The sequence below is a fragment of the Saimiri boliviensis genome, chromosome 12 (assembly GCF_048565385.1).
Source record: "Saimiri boliviensis isolate mSaiBol1 chromosome 12, mSaiBol1.pri, whole genome shotgun sequence".
Taxonomy (NCBI): Eukaryota; Metazoa; Chordata; class Mammalia; order Primates; family Cebidae; genus Saimiri; species Saimiri boliviensis.
In genome coordinates, this window is record NC_133460.1 from 21289091 (window position 1) to 21307038 (window position 17948).

Here is a 17948-nt window from a genome sequence, read left to right on the forward strand (position 1 = left end):
TTTTGTGAATTACAATCCAGTCCCAAAGAAAGTTATAAAATTCCTAGCTGAGGAAATCCTTGCATCTGCCTGGTGGTAAAGGGTAGGGGAAAGAGGCAGCTCTACCAGGGGTCTGGGCAGACCTGGTAATATGTCTCTCCTGGGCAGGTCAGATCTCCTGGTCTGAAGGGCTGGCTCTCCCATCAGAACAGCAAAAATTGCTACTGAGTCGAGGAGCTAGAGTGACATTTTGGAAACAGCAATTACACAAGGAACAGAATTCATTCATCAGACATTTTATTTTTTATTTTTGAGACAGAGTTTCACTCTTGTTGCCCAGGCTGGAGTGCAATGGTACAATCTCAGCTCACTGCAACCTCCGCCTCCTGGGTTCAAGTGATTCTCCTGCCTCAGCCTCCAGAGTAGCAGGGATCACAGACATGCGCCACCACACTTGGCTAATTTTGTATTTTTAGTAGAGATGGAGTTTCACCGTGTTGCCCAGGCTGGTCTTGAACTCCTGACTTCAGGTGATCCACCCACCTCAGCCTCCCAAAGTGCTGGGATTACAGGCCTGAGCCACCACACCCGGCCTCATTCATCAGACATTTTAATGAGACCCAATCTGATATGACCCCTACTTTGGGGTAGCTCACCATCCCAGGAGAAACAGTTACAATGTTACAATGCAACTTGCTAATTCTGTCATTACATAATGCTGTGTTCCCTAGGTGCTCCTGGGCTTGGGCTGAGATCAGGAGAGCTGTAGGAAGAAACCACAGGCGTAAAAGGAGGACCCACTCCAGTTGTTGAAATATGAGTCACATCTGGAAATTCTAATGTGGTGCAGCTGCCCAGGGCAAACTGGTAGGCCTTGTTCACATTTAACTTGGTAAAGCTTTACGAAGCACCTACCCGGCAGGTGCCATGGAGGCGGATCAGATTGAAACCTGCTGCTGCTGCCTCTCTGGAGGGAGGCTGGCATGGATACAGTTTGATGACTATAGACTCTTCCTCTCTGTATTCAATTCCCTCTTTCTACCCTCCTTGAATTGCCTCACCTCATTTTGTGAAAAAACGTTGACTGAGGCCTCAAGGAAGTTCTGTGTCGATTCTCCTTATTCTGATGAGAATCAGGGTCGAGTAAGGCCCAATTCTCCAGGTTTTTCCAGCCACCGGCTGCCTGGAACCAATCCAGGTCTGCCAGGTAAAGCACAAGCCAGTCCCGTTTGCACTTCCTGCTGCTTAACCACAGGTCCCTGCTTCTCCTTAAGACAGACCTCCTCCCAGAGATGACTGCGCTTGTCTCATACCCAGCTTGAACCAATTTTCCAAACACAAGATGAAGACTTCGTTTACAGCATTTTTTTTTAAGTTTGGGCATTTATATATCTGCAGCCCAAAAAAACCCCTGGTACCATGCAGCTCCCCCCAAATTCAGTGCAACCAAAGCTGCTGAAACAAGAGCAGCCCCAGAAGGCATAATGGCACTGTGGGTGCCACCTTATTTTTATATGACCCTTCAAAAGGGACACTGAAAACCCAGTGCCTGTTTGGAGATCATGTGTGGAAATTGAAACCCTGTCTTTAAGGAATGACCAAATTAGTGCTATTTAACTGAAAACTTGGGGGCAAAGTGGTTGTAATTGTTATCTGAAGGGCTGCCATGTAGATGAAGTAAACATGTCATAGGCAAGGTTTACAGAGGAGAATGTGGTACTTAACCTTCTAAACATCCTACAATGAAATGACCTGCCTTGTGAGGTAGTGAGCTCCCTGTCAAGGGAGAGTTTCAAGCAAGGGGTAGACGACCACTTGGCAGGAGTGTCGTAGAAAGTGGGCTAAACCAGATTTTTCCAACCTAGTATGGAGGAAGAGGCAGAATAAGGGAAGGTCCTGCCCCTATAAATGAGATTCTCCTGATTGCATGCAAGACAACAGGTAATCCCTATGTGGACAGACTGAGAAGCAGGCAGCCCCTAAAACAGATGGGGAGAACTTTCAGCCCTGATATCCACACAAACTATTTTAGGATAGGGTAGCTGGGAAAACTTTAACCAAATGATGTCACCTCTCCTAATGGGGCTGTTCCAGACACGCACAGGTAGGCAGCCAGTGCAGTGCGAGATACTGAAGTTCGGCTCTGTGCATCAAGAGACCCAGGTTTTAGTTTTGACTCTTCCCTGTATGACCTGGGGCTCCTCCTTCCCGTTTCTGGGCCCCTCCAGGAAATGAACTTAGGCAGTCCTTCCCTTCTAATGGGCATTGCCCCTCTGGCTGGGGCCCCCGATAGCAGATCTAGGGCTACAGTTTGGGGCCTTGGGACTACACTTGTGAACGGCCAGAGACCACCTCTGGCGGAAGCACCGGCCACACTCGAGGCAGGGGAAAGGCTTCTCCCCCGTGTGCAGCAGCTGGTGCTGGGCCAGGTGGCTCCACTGAGCAAAGCGCTTGGAGCAAAGGTCGCAGGCATAGGGCCGCTCGCCCGAGTGCACGCGTCGGTGGCTGGCCAGCAGTGAGGGATAGGCGAAGCGGCGGCCACAGTCCTCACAGGCATGCAGTTTCTCCTCGGTGTGCGTGCTGCGATGGATGGCCAGGGAGCCGCTCCGCCGGAAGGCACGCCCACAGTCTGGGCAGGGGTAGGGCTTCTCTCCGGTGTGCAAGAGCTGGTGCTGGAGCAGCGTGCTGCGCTGGGAGAAGCGGGCCTCACAGTGCTCACAGGCATAGGGACGCTCCCCGGAGTGCACACGCCGGTGACTAACCAGGCGAGAGGAAGAGGAAAAGCGCCGCTCGCAGTCCGGGCACGGGTAGGGCTTCTCGCCGGTGTGGATACGCTGGTGGATGACGAGGGCAGTGCGCTGACGGAAGCGGCGGTTGCACTCGAGGCAGGTGTAAGGCTTCTCTCCCGTGTGTGTGCGCTGGTGGATGGCTAGCAGGGATGGGTAGGCGAAGCGACGCCCGCAGCTAGGGCACTGGTGGGGTTTCTCACCTGTGTGAGTGGTCCGGTGATTGGCCAAGGACCGGCTCCTCCGGAAGCAGCGGCCACAGTCAGGGCAGTGGTAGGGCTTCTCCCCTGTGTGGATGACCTGGTGCTGGGAGAGGTTCTTGCGCTGAGAGAAACGTTTGCCACACTGGTCACAAACATAGGGGCACTCGCCGGAGTGTGCCCGCCGGTGACTGACCAGCAGGGATGGGTAGGAAAAGCGGCGCCCACAGTCTGGACATGGGTAAGGCTTTTTTAGATTCTGGGCGCACTTGTGGCTCTCCAGGGCCGGGCGATCCGGGAAGGTACAGCCACAGTCAGGGCAGATGGGGCCCCCAGACGTCTGCCTGGGAATCAGCCGGGGTTTGCTGGGCCTCCGGCCTCGCTTCCCCTTTCGGGGTGCCTCCTTAGGTGGAAATACTTCCTTCTCCCCATTCTTCTTTCTGGTTCTGCTTTCTATAGGAATACAGAAGAATTAATTTAACATATACTACGCTCCTGCTCTTGTCAATTACATTATAGGTTACAAGACCAATAGACTAACCCCCTGGCCTCAATTCCTAGTGCCACAGACAGCTGAATGTGACGTACTATCATGAAAATACAGTGTGCATTATAGGAGTTTCTAACCCAGCTTGGAGAAGTCTAGGAAGATTTCTTGGAGATCAAGCTAACTTTAAAAATTGAGGCCGGATGCAGTGGCTCGGGCCTGTAATCCCAGCACTTTGGGAGGCCAAGGCAGGCGGATCATGAGGTCAGGAGCTCAAGACCAGCCTGATCAACATGGTGAAACTCCGTCTCTACTAAAAATACAAGAATTAGCCTGCAGTGTCTACTAAAAATACAAAAATTAGCCTGGTGTGGTGGCACATGACTGTAATCCCAGCTACTCAGGAGGCTAAGGCAGGAGAATCACTTGAACCCCAGAGGCGGAGGTTGCAGTGAGCTGAGATTGCATCACTGCACTCCAGCCTGGGTGATAGAAAAAAAAAAAAATTAAATGTTTTTGAAGAGGTAAGAAGCTTACATCATTCAAAAGTCAAAATATCAGCCAGGCATGGTGGTTTGCGCTTGTAATCCCAGCACTGTGGGAGCCCAAGGCAGGAGGACTGCTTGAGCCCAAGAGTTCAAGATCAGCCTGGGAAACACAGTGAGACCCCCATCTCTATACAAAATATAAATATTAGCCTGGCATGGTGGCATGCATGCCTGCCTGTAGTCCTAGCTACTTTGAAGGCTGAGGTAGAGGATTACTTGAGCCCAAAAGTTCAAGGCTACTGTGAACCATCATGGCACCACTGTACTCCAGCCTAGGCAACAGAGCAAGACCCTATCTCAAAAAAGAAAAGAAAAAGTCAAAATATTAATAAAAGAACACAGAGAAGTCTTGCTCCCACCTTTTTCCCATCTACCTTGTAGATACCGTATTAGTTTCTTTCCATTTTTTGATGCAATACAAATGTCACTTCCCCTATTTTTCTTCCATAAGAAGTTGCATATACATGCTTCACTGCATACATACATTCTCTTCCCCGACCTTTTTTTTTTTTTTTTTTTTGAGACAGAATCTTGCTCTGTCACCCCAGGCTAGAGTGCAATGGCACGATCTTGGCTCACTGAAACCTCTGCCTTCCAGGTTCAAGCAATTCTCCCTGCCTCAGCCTTCCAAGTAGCTGAGCTTACAGGTATGCACCACCAGGCCTGGCTAATTTTTTTTTCTCTTTAAGACGGAGTCTCACTCTGTCACCCGGGATGGAGTGCAGTGATGAATCTTGGCTCACTGCAACCTCTGCCTCCCGGGTTCAAGCAATTCTCCTGCCTCAGCCTCCTGAGTAGCTGGGATTACCATCATGCCCAGCTAATTTTTGTATTTTCAGTAGAGATAAGGTTTCACCATGTTGGCCAGTCTGGTCTCAAACTCCTGACCTTGTGATCTGCCCACCTAGGCCTCCCAAAGCGCTGGATTACAGGCAAGAACCACTGCACCCGACCAATTTTTTGGATTTTTAGTAGAGATGGGGTTTCACCATGTTGGGCAGGTTGGTCTTGAACTCCTGACTTCAGGTGATCTGCCCACCTCAGCCTACCTTTCTTACATAAAACACTATGTATGGCCAGGCGCGGTGGCTCAAGCCTGTAATCCCAGCACTTTGGGAGGCCGAGGTGGGTGGATCACAAGGTCAAGAGATCGAGACCATCCTGGTCAACATGGTGAAACCCCATCTCTACTAAAAATACAAAAAATCAGCTGGGCATGGTGGCGCGTGCCTGTAATCCCAGCTACTCAGGAGGCTGAGGCAGGAGAATTGCCTGAACCCAGGAGGCGGAGGTTGCGGTGAGCCGAGATCGCGCCATTGCACCCCAGCCTGGGTAACAAGAGCGAAACTCCATCTCAAAAAAAAACACTATTTATACACACTTTACTGTGCCTTCATTTTTTTACTTAATATATTCTAGGGCCAGACACAGTGGCTCATGCCTGTAATCCCAGCACTTTGGGAGGTCAAGGCCAGTGGATCATGAGGTCAGGAGTTCAAGACCATCCTGGCCAACATGGTGAAACCCTGTCTCTACTAAAAATACCCCAAAAAATTAGCTGGGTATGGTGGCACACACCTGTAGTCCCAGCTACTCAGGAGGCCGAGGCAGGAGAACTGCTTAAACCCAGGAGGTGGAGATTGCAGTGAGCCGAGATTTTGCCAGTGCACTACAGCCTGGGTGACAGAATGAGACTCTGTCTCAAAAAAAAAAAAAAGTATGAATATATATATATATATATATATATATATATATATATATGTATGTATACTTATATTCTAAAGGTCATTTTATGTTAGCATGTTTTTTCTCTATTTTACGGTTGCACAGAATTCCATTGTGGATGAGCCATGGTTTATTTGACTTAGCTGATTCTTTTTAAAATGAGGGTGGGCGCTGTGGCTCATGCCTGTAATCCTAGCACTTTGGGAGGCTAAGGTAGGTGGATCACCTGAGGTCAGGAGTTCAAGACAAGACAGGCCAACACAGTGAAACTCCATCTCTACAAAAATTAGCCGGGCATGATGGTGGGTGCCTACTTGAGAGGCTGAGGAGGGAGAATCAGTTGAACCCAGGAGGCAGAGGTTGCAGTGAGCCAAGATTGCACCATTGCACTCCAGCCTAGGAGACAGAGAGAGACTCCATCTAAAAAAAAAAAAAAAGAATTAACATCATGCAGCGTTAGTCTCAAGGCTCAGTGTACAGTGTGCACAGGCCCTAAGATCTTCTTAGACACAAAGTGTAAGGCAAGACATGGAAACCCATGAGGGATGAGCTGGCAGTGATTGGGTCAAAAAGCCCTCTAAGCCAGTGGTTCTCAAACTTCACTGTGATCAGAATCGTTTGGAGGACTTACTGAAACAGCCTGCCAGGCCCTACCACCTGTTTTGTATTCAGGAGGTCTGGGGTAGGGTTCAAGAATTTGAATTTCTAACAAGTTCCCAAGTAATGCTGCTGCTGGTCTGAGACCACGCTTTGAGAAACACTGCTGTTAGCATTTTTAAGGACCCTGGACTGTATTTTACCCAGTGGTTTTCTTTTTTCCTTCTTTTTTTTATTTTGAGATGGAGTCTTGCTTTGTCACCTAGGTTGGAATGCAATGGTGCAATCTTGGCTCACCACAACCTCTGCCTCTGGGTTCAAGTGATTCTCCTGCCTCAGCCTCCCAGGTAGCTGAGATTACAGGTGCCTGCCACCATACCTGGCTAATTACCCAATGGTTGTTGTTGTTTTTTTTGTTTTGTTTTGTTTTTTGGTCTTTTGGCCACAATAGGTTTTCTTTTCTTTCTTTTTTTTTCCTGAGACTGAGTCTTGCTGTGTCACCCAGGCTGGAGTGCAGTGGCAAGATCTCGGCTCACTGCAAGTTCTGCCTCCCAGGTTTAAGCAATTCCCCCTGCCTCGGCCCCCTGAGTAGCTAGGATTACAGGTGCCCACCACCACACTCAGCTAATTTTTATATTTTTTAGTACAGACGGGGTTTCGCCATGTTGGCCAGGCTGGTCTTGAACTGCGGACCTCTAGTGATCCACCCGCCTCAGCCTCGCCAAAGTGCTGGGATTACAGGCATGAGCCACTATGCCCAGCGGGTTTTCAAACCTAGATGCACATCTGAATCAACTGAGGCTATTTTTTAAAATGCAAGTTTCTTCGTCCTCCCAGCCCTGCCCCCGGTTTCAGCACAGCGCTGGCCGCAGTCTGACAGGAATAGGAGGGAGCCAAGATGGCGGCGGCCGACAGTGCCGACTCGCTGTACCCCATTGCGGTGCTCATAGAGGAACTCCGCAGCGACGATGTTCAACTTCGCCTCAACAGCATCAAGAAGCTGTCCACCATCGCCTTGGCCCTTGGTGTCGAAAGAACACGAACCTAGGAAGATGGCTCACTGTCCACCTCCCGACGGGCTGAGGGAGCATGGGGTTCGACAGGACAGCGACCCTGGGAGGAAGGGGCTGCTCCGCCCACGCTGGGGAGAGAGGTGAGCATCCCAGGTCACTGGATCCTGCTGCTGTACTGGGAACACCTCCCCCATCTACTTCTCCATCTCCCATCCTCCCCCCTCAGTGGTTTGTTTTTGTGTCAGCTGTGCCATTTTTATTTTATTCCTTTTATTTTCCCCCTTTTCACAGAGAAATAAAGGTCTAGAAATAGAAAAAAAATAAAAATAAAAATGCAAGTTCCTAAATACCCACACCAGTAGCTCTGGGATGGGGTCCTGGAACCTGCATTTTTATCAGGTTTCCCAAATGACTTAGATATAAGCAATGGCCATTTGACAACCTTGGCAAAAATTAACTGAAAAGTTTTAAGCAAGGAAATATTATGGTCAGATCTGAATCTTGGGCAGCTATCCCTGGTCTTGGAGAATCCAGTACTAAAATTCCAGCTCAGACAGCTCTATCTTCTACTATGGGTTGGATCTGGGACCCTTCTACCTGAATAGGGTTAAGCAGAGCCTGTTGGATTCTGGGGAGACTGCAGTATGTCCTTCACTGATTAGGGTCATCCTGCCGTAAGAGCAGAAAGAGGCCCCTGCATCCCAGGCAGCTGTCCCCCATGAGCTCCCTTCAACCAAACCCAGAAAACTCTGAGATTAGGATATCTTTGGTCCAATTCAAAGGTGGCTAGAGGCAGAGATCCCGGAAGGGAGGCAGAGGGTAGCACCTGTTAAAAGCTCACTGACTCTGGCTGGCTGCAATGGCTCACGCCAGTAACCCCTGCATTTTGGGAGGCCAAGGCAGGAGGATCGCTTGAGGCCAGAAGTTCAAGACCAAACTGGGCAACGTAGCAAGACAATGTTTCTAGCAAAATAAAAAAAAAAGAAGAACAAGAACAAGAACAAGCAGTAGCAGCCCACCAATTCATTCACACAATGGAAAACTGCAGCTTGCAGACTGACATGGGAATCTCTGTGTGGCGGACCGGCCCTACACCACCAAAAACAAGATGCTGAGGCTGGGAAGATGAATACATGAAATACGAGGCATCCCTTAGCCAAACCAAAACTCTGGATGGAGTCGTTAGAGGTAGAACGTTATAGGACTGCTGGCTCTGCGTGGTTTATTTATCACTCACTTCTCTGGAGTGTTAGCCCTCTGGGGTACTCCTGCGGATCTAGGGCAGCCGGTTCCCAATCATCGGTATTTCGTTCCAACCAGGAGATGAGGGCTGGTTTGGGACCTGCGCACCCTGGAGAAGGAGAGCAAGTCAGAGGGCCAGCTCCTAGATCATGCCGGGTCATATCTCCCCGACGGCGCCTCCCGCCAAGCCCCTGCCCACCTCCCCTGACAACCTGGTCGCCAGCCAGGACCGTCGCCTTCCTGCCTCCCCCCGCCCGGGCTCCTGCATCCCTTCGAGCCCCGCGGCAGCGGATGGGGCCGGCCTCACCGAGCGCGCCCAGGTGGCCGTAGGTCTCCCGCATCACGTCCCGGTACAGGGCCCTCTGCGCGGGCCGCAGGCAGCCCCACTCCTCCGAGGAGAAGTACACGGCCACGTCCACGAACTTCAGAGCCCTCGGCCTCCTGCCCCTTTTCCGACTGGGTCTAGCCTCTCCTGGTCCCCGCGCGGGGAGCAGAGCCGAAGGAGGCGCCATGGGACCCGAGGAGCCGGTGCCACGGCCTTCCCCGTCCAGGCCTCGGCCCTCGGGCGCTGGCGGCCCCTGGGATCGAGGAACCCCCGCCGGACCAGGGCTGAGCGTGGCCGGGGAAGCCCGTAGGGAATCGGAATCGGCCGCCCGTGGGGCTAACGGAGACCTTTTGCTGTTATTCAGGAAACTCCTGCCCGAACTTGGGTGAAAGGCACCGGAAGATGCCTTCGGGGAAAATGGCGGCGCTGCTACTGCACCGCCTTTGCCTGGAACACAGGCAGCTTCCAGCTATCGATTTTATTGACCGGAGCGCCATGCCGGCTTCCTAACCTCTTTGCCCTCAAGTGTAATGGCGCTGCGATTAGGCTTCACGCCCTCTTTTTGGCCCCTCCCCATTACGCACGTTCATTGGACGGTAGCCGAAGATAGAGCGTTCTGATTGGGTGCTGGCAATGGCGGCCCGTTTGAACGAAGCCAAGAGATGCATAAGGGCAGGAAGCTGGACCGCTAAGGTCAGGCGACTACAAGGAGTTAGTTGCGAAGCAACTTGCACCGACCTGTGGACAGCAAGACGCCTCTCGGGCTGTTTTCCGCTGTTTGACTCTGGCAGGCTCTGCCAATCTCTGAAAGAGAGAAAGATTTGAGCTATGGAGCCACTCTGGCCGAGCTAGAGCTGACATTATTATTCTGAGTTCCTTTTTGTGGCATTCTCAGAGCATCCCTGGATTTGGAGAACGGTGACCTTCTTTGTTGCCCTTCAGCGGAGGGAATTAACGTTAGCATTTCCCGCCCAGCATATTACATATTTCATCTTTATTATTTACTTATTTATTTATTTATTATTTTTGAGACAGAGTCGGGCTCTGTGGTGCAATCTCGGCTCACTGCAACTTCTGCTTCCCAGGTTCAAGCGATTCTCCTGCCTCAGCCTCCTGAGTAACTAGGATTACAGGCCGCCCTGTCACGCCCGGCTAATCTTCGTATTGTTTAGTAGAGATGTTAGACCATGTTGACCAGGCTGGTCTCGAACTTCTGACCTCAAGTGATCCACCCACCTTGGCCCCACAAAGTGCTAGGATTACAGGCGTGAACCACCGCACTCGGCCTTATTTTTTATTTTTTTGAGACAGGGTCTCACTCTGTCACCCAGACTGGATGGAACGAAGTAGTGCAATTTTAGCTTACTGCAGCCTCTAACTCCTAGGTTCAAGCAATCCTCCCGCCTCAGCCTTCAGAGTAGCTGTGACTACTGGCGTGCACTACCACGCCTGGCTAATTTCTTATATTATTTGTTGAGTCAGGGTCTCCCCATGTTGCCCAATCTGGTCTCAAACGCCTGGGCTCAAGTGATCTTCTTGCCTCGGCCTCCCAAAGTGCTGGAATTACAAGTATGAGCCACAGCACCAGAGCATCTAGTTATTCTTTGTTTTTCTTTCTTTTTTTTTTTTTTTTTTTTTGAGACTGGGTCTTATTCCATTGCCCAGGCTGGAATAAAAGCACACACCACAATGCTCTGCTAATTTTTTATATTTTTTGGTAGAGAGGGGGTTTTGCCACGTTTCCCAGGCTGGTCTTGAACTGAGCTCAAGCAATCTGCCTGCCTTGGTCTTCCAAAGTACTGAGATTACAGGTGTGAACCACCGCACCCAGCCCATTATTAATTCTTTACTACCATTTTGTGAACTGATGATTACCATCCTGGTTCTACTAATGAAGAAACTATCTCAGAGGGATTCCCTAAGTTTCCAGGGCTATACTGCTAGCAAGGAGGAGGAACAAAGACTTCAACCTGGGGCAGACAAAGCCTTTATTCCTACCACTAGTAGGCATCCTTCCTTCACAGTATCCTAATTTACTTGCTAAACCAGGAATCCACCTGAGCTCTTGTTTTCTTCTCAAGTTCAATATTCTGCATAATCTCCCTACATTATTTTCTTTTTTTTTTTTTTTTTTTTTTTTTTTTTGAGACAGAGTTTCGCTCTTGTTACCCAGGCTGGAGTGCAATGGTGCGATCTCGGCTCACCGCAACCTCCGCCTCCTGGGTTCAGGCAATTCTCCTGCCTCAGCCTCCTGAGTAGCTGGGATTACAGGCATGCACCACCATGCCCAGTTGATTTTTTTGTATTTTTAGTAGAGACAGGGTTTCACCATGTTGACCAGGATGGTCTTGATCTCTTGACCTCGTGATCCACCCGCCTCGGCCTCCCAAAGTGCTGGGATTACAGGCGTGAGCCACTGCGCCCGGCCCTCCCCCTACATTATATTCATGTGATATTTGTCCAATGTACAAAGCATAATGCTAGGCAATGAGGAGAAGCTACAGAAATAAGTCATAGGCCATGCTTTGAATGGAGCTTACAGTCTAGCAAAGCATATAAATTGACAATGAATCATAATAGAATGATACAAGCATGTATGTGAAAGGCACCAAAAATTGCTGATGGAAAGAGCCAGCACCCACCCTGCTACCCTGCACTTCTGTGTATGTGTTATGTGCAGAGTTTCACCAGTTCAATACTACCCTCAAGGGTCCTGGGAGCAAGAGAATATACCATTTGCCACATCTCTTAGCTAGTGACATGCACATCTATCTCTCTAATCCTTTAATCAATATTGTAAAGCATGTACTATGGGCAAAACCCTAACCTCAAAGCCTTCAAGGAATAAAGACAAACAATGTGGCAGGAAAAGCCACAAAAGAAGAAGGCAGTAAGGCTGGGAGCAGTGGCTTACACCTGTAATCCCAGAATTTTGGGAGGCTGAAGCGAGTGGATCATGTGAGGCCAGGAGTTCAAGACCAGCCTGGCCAACATGTCAAGACTCTGTCTCTACTAAAAATACAAAAATTAGGCTGAGCATGGTGGCTCACACCTGTTACCCCAGCACTTTGGGAGGCCGAGGTGGGCAGATCACAAGGACAAGGGATCGAGACCATCCTGGCTAACGTGGTGAAACCCCATCTCTACTAAAAATACAAAAAAATTAGCCAGCTGTGGTGGCACACACCTGTAGTCCGAACTACTCAGGAGACTGAGGCAGGAGAATCACTTGAACCCGGGAGGCAGAGGTTGCAGTGATCCGAGATGTCACCACTGCACTCCAGCCTGGTTGACAGAGCAAGACTATCTCAATTAAAAAAAAAAAAAAAATTAGCTGGGCATGGTGGCACATTTCTATAGTCCCTGCTACTTGGGAGGCTGAGGCACAATAATTGTTTTTTTGTTTGTTTTGTTTTGTTTGAGATGGAGTTTTGCTCTTGTTGCCCAGGCTGGAGTGCAATGGCATGATCATGGCTCACCAAAACCTCCGTCTCCCCAGTTCAAGTGATTCTCCTGCCTCAGCCTCCCAAGTAGCTGAGATTACAAACATGCGCCACCACAGCCAGCTAATTTTTCTTTTTAGTGGAGACAGGGTTTCTCCATGTTGGTCAAGCTGGTCTGGAACTCCCAACCTCAGGTGATCTGCCCACCTTGGCCTCCTAAAGTGCTGGGATTACAGCCGTGAACCATCACGCCTGGCCAAAGAGAATTGTTTGAACCCGAAGGCAGAGTTTGCAGGGATCCAAGATGGTGCCACTGCACTCCAGCCTGGGTGACAGAGAAAGACAATGTCTCAAAAAAAAAAAAAAAAAAAAAGAAGAAGAAGGAGGAAGGAGGAGGAGCAGGAGGCAGCAGTGAGATCTTCAAAGGGAGGAGATGTTTGAATAGAGGTTGTAGAAAAAAACTAGTTACCAGACTAGGTGTAGTGGCTCACACCTGTAATCCCAGCACTTTGGGAGGCCGAGGTGGGGGAATTACTTGGGCCTAGGAGTTCAAGACCACCCTGGGCAACATAACAAAACCTTGTCTATACAAAAAATACAAAAATTAGCCAGGCATGGTGTCCGGCACCTGTAGTCTCAGCTCCTCAGGAAGCTGATGTGGGAGGATCACTTGAGACCTAGGAGGTCAAGGCTACAGTGAGCCAAGATTGCACCACTGCACTCCAGTCTGGGCAACAGAATGAGACCCTGACTCAAAAAAAAGAAAAAAGAAAAAAAAGAAGTGGGGGGCTTTAACCTCCTAATTGTGGCTGGGTGTGCGGGCATGGTGGCTCATACCTGTAGTCCCAGCCCTTTGGGAGACTAAGGTGAGAGGATGGCTTGAGCCCAGAAGTTCAAGCCTGCAGCGAACTATGATTATTACACCACTGCACTCCAGCTTGGTCAACACAGCAAGACCCTGTGTCTGAAAAAATGAAAACAAAAACAAAAAAAAAAAAAACTAGGCTGCATGAATCTGTTAAGAAAAGTCAGGCTGGCTGGGTGCAGTGGCTCACACCTGTAATCCCAGCAATTTGGAAGGCTGAGGCGGGTGGATCACCTGAGGTCAGGAGTTCCGAGACCAGCCTGGCCAACATGGTGAAACCCTGTCTCCACTAAAATTTCAAAAATTAGCTGGCCGTGGTGGCTGGTGCCTGTAGTCCCAGCTACTCCGGAGGCTGAGACAGGAGAATCATTTGAACCTAGGAGGCGGAGGTTGCAGTGAGTTGAGATGTTGCCACCGTACTACAGCCTAGGGGACAAAGCGAGACTCTGTCTCAAAAAAAAAAAAAAAAAAAAGTCAAGTTTGGGGTTTTTTGTTTTTGTTTTTGTTTGTTTGTTTGTTTGTTTTGAAGGAGAAGCAGATGCCACACTCTGGGCAGGGTTGAGGCTTCTCACCTGTATACATATGCCTATGAATGGCCAAGGGAGTCTCTTTGGTGCACTCGCTGCACACAGTGACAGCACCAGTAGGGTTTCTCTTCTGTGTGGATAAACGTGCTGGAGCAAGTTTCCCAGTCAGCAGGGGGAGTGCCACAGCGTAGTCAGTGCTCATCCAAGTGCATGTGCCCCGTGGTGGCCACAAGGGAGGGGAATGCAAATTGTATCTGGGGACACATCCACATCTGTGCATGGACAGCGCCCTCCTGAGGTGGAAGAGGTGGCTGCAGTCAGGGCACTGGCAGAGCTCGTCCCCTGTGTGGGGGCAGCTGGTGCTGGACCAGGTGAGTCCTCTGGGAGAATTAGACACTGCATGACCAAAAAACACGGTCACCAGAGTGGATTTCCTGGCGTCGAACCAATAGTTAGGTGGAGGCAAAGAGCTGCCCACCATGGTTAAGACATGCCTAGGGCTTCTCCCTCGTGTGTGTGTCTGTGGGTGGTCAGAGCCCCGTTGTTCAAATGCAGCAGCCGCTCTGGGGGCAACAGCAGGGTGTCTGGCCTGTGTGGACGAATGAGTGGATGCTGGAGCAGATCCTTGTCCTCAGGGGGTGGTGCCCACACAGTCACAGGGAAGGGCTGCTCCAGCAATTAGACTTGGAGGGGCTGCCTAGGAAGAGGAGGGAGCTGAAGCCTCTGGAGCCTGAGTGCACTGTCACCCCATGGCTGAGAAGCCCCCAGGCCATGTCTGGTCCCAGGCCCTGCAGATAGGGCCCTTGGCTGCTCCAGGGGTCCTGCCACCTGTGACATGCTGACCCCTTCCTCACACAGGCCACATTCAGTTTCTTGACTTCATTTCTTTCTTTGTTTTTCTATCTTTTCCTTTGCATTTCTTTATTTTTAGTTTTTAATTCTCTCTTTTTTTTTCTTGTTTTGTTTTTGATCATCATTCCTTCCTTCTTTCTTATTCTTGCTTTTGCAGAGACAAGAGAATTGGAACTAAGAATTATAGGTGCTCTCGCCAGGCACGGTGGCTTATGCCTGTAAATCTAGCACTTTGGGAGGCCGAGACGGGTGGATCACAAAGTCAGGAGCTGAAGATCAGCCTGACCAATATGATGAAACCCTGTTTATTTTTGTAAAAATGCAAAAATTAGCTGGGCGTGGCAGTATGCACCTATAATCCCAACTACTCAGGAGGCTGAGGCAGGAGAATCACTTGAACCTGGAAGATGGAGGTTGCAGTGAGCCAAGATTTCGCCACTGCACTCCAGCCTGGGTGACGGAGTGAGATTCCATCTCAAAAAAAAATTATAGGTTGTTCTGGGCATGGCAGCTCAACTCATTTGAGCCCTGGAGTTGGAGACCAGCCTGGCAACATGGTGAAACCCTGTCTCTACTAAAAATACACAAACCAACCTGGCATGGTCGTGGGTGCCTTTAATTTCACTTTAATCCCAGCTACTTGAGAGGCTGAGCCAGGAGAATCACAAGAATCCAGGAGGTGGAAGTTGCAGTGAGCTGAGATCATGCCACTGCATTCCAGCCTGGGTGACAGAGCGATACTCTGTGTCAAAAAAAAAAAAAAATCCTAGGCTGGGCGCGGTGGCTTAAGCCTGTAATCCCAGCACTTTGGGAGGCTGAGGCGGGTGGATCACGAGGTCAAGAGATCGACATCATCCTGGTCAACATGGTGAAAACCCGTCTCTACTAAAAATACAAAAAATTAGCTGGGCATGGTGGTGCGTGCCTGTAATCCCAGCTACTCAGGAGGCTGAATCAGGAGGATTGCCTGAACCTGGGAGGGGGAGGTTGCGGTGAGCCGAGATCGCCCCATTGCACTCCAGCCTGGGTAACAAGAGCGAAACTCCATCTCAAAAAAAAAAAAAAAAAAAAAGGTTAGCTGGGAGCAATGGCTCATGCCTATAATCCCACCACTTTGGGAGGCCAAGGCAGGTTGATCACCTGAGGTCAGGAGTTCAAAACCAGCCTGACCAACCTGGAGAAACCCTGTCTTCTCTACTAAAAACACACACAAAAAAATAAGTCATGCATGGTGGCACATGCCTGTAATTCCAGCTACCCAGGAGGCTAAAGCAGGAGAATCATTTGGCCCAGGAAGCAGAAGTTGCAGTGGGCCGAGATCGCGCCATTGAACTCCAGCCTGGGCAACAAGAACAAAACTCCATCTCAATAAAAAGAAAAAAAGAAAAGAAAGCTCATGGTGCTATACAACAGAATCCAGCCTATGAGAAGAAACCCAAGAAAAGAGATAAAAAGAAGAGGTGCAATGTGGCTTACATCTGTAATCCCAACACTTTGGGAGGCTGAGCTGGGCGGATTACAAGATCAGGAGTTCGAGACCGGCCTGGCCAACATGGTGAAACCCTGTCTCTAATAAAAATACAAAAATTAGCTGGACATGGTGAGATAAAGGAAAGGGATTATAAGCCCCTTTACTTTATAAATTACCCAGCCACAGGGATTTCTTTCTCCTTCCCCTTCTTCTTCTTCCTCTTCCTCTTCTCTTTGCTGTCAGTAAGTTTATTGTCTTTATCTGGAAAATCCTCATAGAAAATTGTTTGGTTTAGGCTGGGCACAGTGGCTCACGCCTGTAATCCCAGCACTTTGGGAGGCTGAGGTGGGCAGATCACAAGGTCAGGAGATTGAGACCATCCTGGCCAACATGGTGAAGCCTCATCTTTATTAAAAATACAAATATTAGCTGGGTGTGGTGGCGCATGTCTATAGTCCTGGCTACTAGGGAGGCCAATGCAGGAGAATTGCCTGAACCAGAGAGTCGGAGGTTGCAGTGAGCCGACATCGTGCCATTGCATGCTGGCATGGTGACAGAGTGAGACTTCATCTAAAAAAAGAAAAAGAAAAAAAAAGTGTTTGGTTTTGTTCTCAGCAGCCCATTCCTGAGCTCTGAGGAAGCTTAACCTCTTTTGAGCTACCCAATCTTTCTTCCTTCTGAGCAAGGGACTTTTTTTTGAGACAATCCCACCTTTTTTTTTTTTTGAGAGAGTATCTTGCTCTTTCACTCAGGCTATAGTGCAGTGGCACGATCTTGGCTCACTGCAACCTCCGTCTCCTAAGTTCAAAGTGATTCTCCTGCCTCAGCCTCCTGAGTAGCTGGGACTACAGGCACCTGCCACCACGCCCAGCTAATTTTTGTATTTTTTTTTTTTTTTTTTTTTTTTTTTTTTTTTTTTTGAGACGGAGTTTCGCCCTTGTTACCCAGGCTGGAGTGCAATGGCGCGATCTCGGCTCACCGCAACCTCCGCCTACTGGGTTCAGGCAATTCACCTGCCTCAGCCTCCTAAGTAGCTGGGATTACAGGCACGTGCCACCGTGCCCAGCTAATTTTTTGCACTTTTTAGTAGAGACGGGGTTTCACCATGTTGACCAGGATGGTCTCGATCTCTCGACCTCGTGATCCACCCGCCTCGGCCTCCCAAAGTGCTGGGATTACAGGCTTGAGCCACCGCGCCCGGCCTAATTTTTGTATTTTTAATAGAAATAGTGTTTCTCCATGTTGACCAGGCTGGTCTCAAACTCTTGACCTCAGGTGACCCACCTGCCTTGGCTTCCCAAAGTGCTGGAATTACAGGTGTAAGCCATGGCACCCAGCCTATATATTCTTTTTTTTTTTTTTTTTTTTTTTTTTTTTTTTTTTTTGAGATGGAGTCTCACTCTGTTGCCCAGGTTGGAGTGCAGTGGCGTGATCTTGGCTACTGCAACCTTCGTCTCCTGGGTTCAAGCAATTCTCCTGCCTTAGCATCCTGAGTATCTGGGACTACAGGCGTGCACTGACATGCCCGGCTAATTTTTGTATTTTTAGTAGAGACAGGGTTTCACCATGTTGGCCAGGTTGGTCTCAAACTCCTGACCTCAAGTGATTTACCCACTTCAGCCTTCTCAAATGCTGGGATTACAGGCATGAGCCACCGCACCCGGCCTCTGTTTCTCTCTTTTTTTTTTTTTTGAGATGGAGTTTGGCTCTTGTTACCCAGGCTGGAGTGCAATGGCGCGATCTCGGCTCACCGCAACCTCTGTCTCCTGGGTTCAGGCAATTCTCCTGCCTCAGCCTCCTGAGTAGCTGGGACTACAGGCACGTGCCACCATGCCCAGCTAATGTTTTGTATTTTTAGTAGAGACGGGGTTTAACCATGTTAACCCAG

The 17948-nt window shown here is 49.5% G+C and overlaps 1 protein-coding gene across 2 annotated transcripts; it reads right to left on the bottom strand.

Moving 5' to 3' along the window:
• Positions 1-259: 259 nt before the first annotated feature.
• On the bottom strand, positions 260-9437 carry ZNF689 (zinc finger protein 689). 2 transcript variants are annotated; one of them, XM_003930069.3, is made up of 3 exons: positions 8885-9437; positions 8573-8686; positions 260-3418 (listed from the first exon to the last, which is right to left on the bottom strand). In XM_003930069.3, exons 1-3 carry the CDS (start codon positions 9087-9089, stop codon positions 2235-2237), a joined length of 1503 nt encoding a protein of 500 aa, XP_003930118.1. In that variant the 5' UTR covers positions 9090-9437; the 3' UTR covers positions 260-2234. The 2 variants fall into 2 exon arrangements, with proteins under 2 accessions (XP_003930118.1, XP_074238127.1); XM_074382026.1 differs by lacking the exons at positions 8573-8686; positions 8885-9437 and adding an exon at positions 5952-8562 and having other exon boundaries at positions 2017-3418.
• Between the last annotated feature and the right edge of the window lie 8511 nt (positions 9438-17948).

Bases quoted from the DNA above. Each gene is read 5' to 3' on its own strand.
- ZNF689 (XM_003930069.3), bottom strand. From the start codon at position 9,089: ATGGCGCCTCCTTCGGCTCTGCTCCCCGCGCGGGGACCAGGAGAGGCT. The intron at 8,687-8,884 runs GTGAGGCCGGCC...CTCCTTCTCCAG, and splicing joins CGGCCACCTGGGCGCGCTCG to GGTGCGCAGGTCCCAAACCA. The intron at 3,419-8,572 runs GTGAGTGATAAA...GTATTCCTATAG, and splicing joins AGGGCTAACACTCCAGAGAA to AAAGCAGAACCAGAAAGAAG.